Source organism: Salvia miltiorrhiza, chromosome 5, assembly GCF_028751815.1.
Source record: "Salvia miltiorrhiza cultivar Shanhuang (shh) chromosome 5, IMPLAD_Smil_shh, whole genome shotgun sequence".
Taxonomy (NCBI): domain Eukaryota; kingdom Viridiplantae; phylum Streptophyta; class Magnoliopsida; order Lamiales; family Lamiaceae; genus Salvia; species Salvia miltiorrhiza.
Window position 1 is genome coordinate 56,943,183 of NC_080391.1, and position 4,954 is coordinate 56,948,136.

Genomic DNA, 4,954 nt, shown 5'->3' on the forward strand with positions numbered 1-4,954 from the left:
GGTCCCTGACAATCGTAAGCCGCGAAAGTTGGTCGTGCCATCCGGGCCCTCCATGCTCCGCGCAGAGATAGCACTTAATCGTAAGCCGCGAAAGTTGGTTGCACCCCCCGGGTTTTCCATGCTCCGCGCAGAGGTTGCTTTAACCGTAAGCCACGAAAGTTGGTTGCACCCCCCGGGTCTTCCATGCTCCGTGCAGGGTGTTCCTGACAATCGTAAGCCGCGAAAGTTGGTTGTGCCACCTGGGCCCTCCATGCTCCGCGCAGAGGTCCCTGACAATCGTAAGCCGCGAAAGTTGGTCGTGCCATCCGGGCCCTCCATGCTCCGCGCAGAGATAGCACTAAATCGTAAGCCGCGAAAGTTGGTTGCACCCCCCGGGTTTTCCATGCTCCGCGCAGAGGTTGCTTTAACCGTAAGTCACGAAAGCTGGTTGCACCCCCTGGGTCCTCCAGGCTCCGTGCAGGGTGTTCCTGACAATCGTAAGCCGCGAAAGTTGGTTGTGCCACCTGGGCCCTCCATGCTCCGCGCAGAGGTCCCTGACAATCGTAAGCCGCGAAAGTTGGTCGTGCCATCCGGGCCCTCCATGCTCCGCGCAGAGATAGCACTAAATCGTAAGCCGCGAAAGTTGGTTGCACCCCCCGGGTTTTCCATGCTCCGCGCAGAGGTTGCTTTAACCGTAAGTCACGAAAGCTGGTTGCACCCCCTGGGTCCTCCAGGCTCCGTGCAGGGTGTTCCTGACAATCGTAAGCCGCGAAAGTTGGTTGCACCCCCTCTGGGTCTTCCATGCTCTGCGCAGAGTGTTCAAAGCTTGGATGGGAAGCAGCTTGGATGGGATGCAGCTCGGATGGGAAGCAGCTTGGAAGGGAGGCGCAAAATCATGGACAGAGAAATTAACCAAACCCTCGTAAGAGGAGGCGGTAAAATCCCTATCATAAGGGTCAACCAAGTCCTCGTAAGAGGAGGCGGTGAAGCCTCCACCATAGGGGTCATCAAAATCCTCGCCAGAGGAGTCATCAAAATCCTCGCCAGAGGAGTCATCAAAATCCTCGCCAGAGGAGTCATCAGAATCCTCGCCAGAGGAGTCGTCAAGATCCTCGCCAGAGGAGTCATCAAAATCCTCGCCAGAGGAGTCATCAGAGTCCTCACCAGAGGAATCATCAACAAGCAACAAAAACAATATAAACAATAAAGACAAAAGAGGCGAGGAAGGGAAGGAAATTTCATTAAAACGTGCCCGGAGGGCAGAGCTATACATCAAAAGTTAAAGGTAAATGTTCAGCTTATACAAATCTAAGAGTTACAAAAAGTCCTTTTGGTAAAGACAGGAGCATTAGGAGGGAGGGACAGAGGCAGCTGGGGCAACAGCAGAGAAGACAGGAGCAGAGGCAGATGGAATGGGGGAAGGAGCACCACTTGCAGAAGCGTGGCCAGAAACGGTTTTTTCTGTGAATACGGGCAACAGGCCAGTCTCCACCACTTGGGGAAGACGAACTCCCAAATCCAACAACTTTGCAGCTTCTTGCACATACAGATCCTCATTTTGGTACAGGTCGAACAGCTGTTCCACCGCAGCGGAGGAAGAGGCAGAGTCGGTGAAAGCAGAAGCCGCTAAGTCAGAGGGCAGAGGGGGCTCTAGGCCGAACTGAAAAAATGTTCGGGAGCTCTCGCCAGAGGGATCCCGCAGCCGGTTCACAAAGCGCGCCAGGGAAGCAGAGAACGCAGGCGCATACACGGGAGCAGAGGGCAGCGAGTCAGATCCAATCCCAAGAGAAAAGTAGGGAATGGCTTTCTCTAGCACAGGGTACCACCACTCTGGCTTCTCTGGAGAGTGCTCAGGGATTCCCATCCGCTTGTTTATTTCCTCGTCCTGGAGGTTATCCATCAGGGCTCTGAAATTCAAAGTGGCAAGTTGCTCTGGGGTGGCCCCTGCCATCTCCAATGCCTTGGAAGCTGTTTGCTCTATCACATAAGCAAAGAGGGGTCCGAAATCCTCCAAGTATTCGGGAGTCTTTTTGAAAGACTCCAGAGTGCCTTCCAGCATCACCCCCAGGAAGTGTTGACCTCGCGGAGACAAGAAGTACTCCAGGCGTTGATCTCGGGCCCCCAGGACATACGCGCGGTTCTGAGCTTCCACAAGTATCCTTTTCCAGCCCCGCCTGGCTTCCCTGTAGTCTCTTTCATAGCCAGCTTTGAACCGGGCCAAGCTTTCATGGCTCTCCTTTGTGGCCCTCGACAGTTCGGAGGCCAAGGACGCTCTTTCCACTTCCACCTGGGCTAATTTATCTTTCAATTCAGCAACCTCTGCTTCAGCTTTACTCAGACGCTCCACCACCCCAGCGACAGCATCATCACGCTTGGCCACGTCCGCTTGTTCCGTCTCTCTCTCTTTCTCTGCCATCTCATAGTCATGGATGCACTTAACAGCCCCCCACATCCCCGACTCCACCTGCAAGAAAATAAAATGGGTTCCAACAAAACAATAAAAGGTTAGTAATTTAAAAGTTTTTCTTTAACAAAAAGCATAAGATGCAGGATACCTGAAGAGCCAACCGGCAGAGATGGGTAGCTAAAGCCGATCGGGTCAGCTTCTCCATTTTCTCTTGGTCCTTCGAATGGACTCGAGCTATCACGGCATCAATCAATTCCTGCCCCGATAAACTCGAAATCGGCCCAGGGACAAGATCCTCTGGTTCGTCAGCCGGGGGCACCACAGCTTTGCCTTTACCTCTTCCACCGGCCGAGGGGAGAACCTTTGAACCACCAGCCGACTTCTTAGCTGGCCCCTTGCCCTTGTCCCCAGCAGAGGGAAGAATCTTTACGCCGCCAGCAGATTTCCTTGCTGGCTCTGAAGATTTACCAGCCTTTTTCAGGCTCGCCTGTCTCTCCTTCTCACCCACAGAGATCAGGGAACCTCTCATCCTCTTCTTCGTAAGATCAGCAAGGGTGGCATCGGGAGCCGAATCAGGTGAAGGAACCTCATCGGTGATATCCACGACTTGGATATCTTCTTCACGGGTACCAGCGGCATCACCAGCGCTGGAGTGCCTCCCCCTGTGAACAAGAGCCCCCGCATCAACTTCCTCCGCATCAAAGGGGCGCGAGGCTTCCACATTCCCCTCTGGGATTTCAACTACAGGGGGAATGGGGATCAGTGCGGACCCAGTAGGCTGTTCCGAGGGACTTGTTCCGGAAGCAGAACCGCTTGGGCCATGTGCTCCGCTGCCAGCAAGAGAAGGGGTGTCAGGTAAATTGTCCCCACATTTCGATCTCCAAGACATATCTGCAAACCAAAACTTCACATCATTAAAAGCAGGGTAACAAAAGCTAATGTGTTTTCTAATGTATATTTTTTACCTATTGATCTCTCTGGATACAGGGGAAACAGACCATTATATGCCAGAGAGGAATTGTTCTCGGCCAGGTACCTACAGTCTAGAGGCTGGGCCTTATTCATAGCATTAAGGTGAGCTATAATGTTCTGGTCACGGGTAGAAGGGACTTCGGAAGAGGCTGGTTTATAGGTAGTGCGACTTGTATGCCATTCCAGCTCCGAAGCACCATAATCGCGCCAGTTGCCGAGAAGGGTGCGCACATAACAATAATATTCCAGGAAGCCTTTATCCAAGGAATTCAGGGAGGAAAGAAAAGTAGTAGGATATTTAGGGTGAGAGGCAAAACTATACAAAGGATTGCCTTGCATGCGAAGGGTCTGGGTCTGACAAAATAGCTTGGCGGTGTCCCCAACGCCGTTAGCCCGGCACAAAACATGGAAAGCATATAACCTCCGGATAGCAGAAGGAGCGACTTGAAAAAAGGGGATGTGAAAGTAATTACAAACGTCAACCAGCAAGGTAGGGGGGAGGAAGCCTTAAACCAGCATCTATCTGTGCTTTCCAAACAACTATCACCTTGGGATGACGAAGGCTTTCAGGAGGCGTTGAATCTTTAGAGAAGGTCTCGAACTTCAAACCTGCAGGACGCCTACATTTGCTTTTCAATTTTGCCACCTCCGCGACACCAAGGCGGGATGGAGGAACACTTTTGGGGGGTTGGCGGGGCTTTTTTCCCTTTTTTCTTAGATGGAGAAGGAGGGGGTGCAGTTTGAGATTCGTCAGAAACAGAAGGGGAAGGAAGATTTTCAAGATCTTGCCGCGATGGGGAGGAAGATGAAGGGTCTCGGGCAGAAGGAGAGGGCGAGCGAGAGGGTTGAGGGGCGGAGGTGCAGGCCATGATGGGAGATGCCAACCCTAGGGTTTCTAGCACGCTCAATCAGAGCACCAACAGTTATACCACTACACTACGATTAAACACAAAATTGCAGTGAAGAGGATACGCGAGTTACCTAGACCAGAGAAAGATGGACGGTAAAACCTGGAGCGGAAGGGTCGTGGGAGAATGCCGGAACAGTGAGGAAATCGCCAGAAAATGCAGAAAATTCGCTCGGAAAACTTGGAGAAGAAGAATAGTGAAAAAAGGGGAGTTCGAATCGGCTAAGTAAGATTGTACGCGGGTAACCACCAGCACGCGGATGAACGGCACGTGGCATACGGAAGAAATCAACGGATGAGAATTTTTACGGAAAGGCGAAAGGACGCAAAGGTTAAAAAGTAACCTCGGGGTACGGGAAAAATACTGTAGACTGGACAGACATTTAATGCGGATGACGTCATCCACGCGGGCGAGTCCTCTGGCTAGTTGCACCACTCCAGAGTGAACTAGCCAGACCAGGGGGTGGGAGCAACAAAAACGCCAGAGAACAATTTACAGGGCTTATCTTTACTCTTTCATAACTGCAAAATGCTTATGTCTTTATGATTTACAGGGATCAAGGAAAACAACAAAGTGTTGATGCTAATAATACACCACTGGTTGAACACGAAGAGTACCCGGTTCAACCAGACTAGAGGGGGGAGTGGTTGATGAGGAGTAATGTGTGCAGAGCAGAGAAGGGACATAA

The 4,954-nt window shown here is 51.8% G+C and overlaps 1 protein-coding gene across 1 annotated transcript; it reads right to left on the bottom strand.

The window, feature by feature from the left end:
• Window positions 1-1,320: 1,320 nt before the first annotated feature.
• LOC131026173 (uncharacterized) lies at window positions 1,321-3,539 on the bottom strand. The gene is made up of 3 exons (XM_057955943.1): window positions 3,529-3,539; window positions 2,535-3,264; window positions 1,321-2,443 (listed from the first exon to the last, which is right to left on the bottom strand). The coding sequence occupies exons 1-3, from the start codon at window positions 3,537-3,539 to the stop codon at window positions 1,328-1,330; spliced, it is 1,857 nt and encodes a 618-aa protein (XP_057811926.1). The 3' UTR covers window positions 1,321-1,327.
• Window positions 3,540-4,954: the final 1,415 nt, after the last annotated feature.

What these genes read in the sequence shown, in the direction of transcription:
- LOC131026173 (XM_057955943.1), bottom strand. An exon ending in TCTGCCGGTTGGCTCTTCAG is followed by an intron (nt 2,444 to 2,534) that starts GTATCCTGCATC and finishes ATTTTCTTGCAG; the next exon opens with GTGGAGTCGGGGATGTGGGG.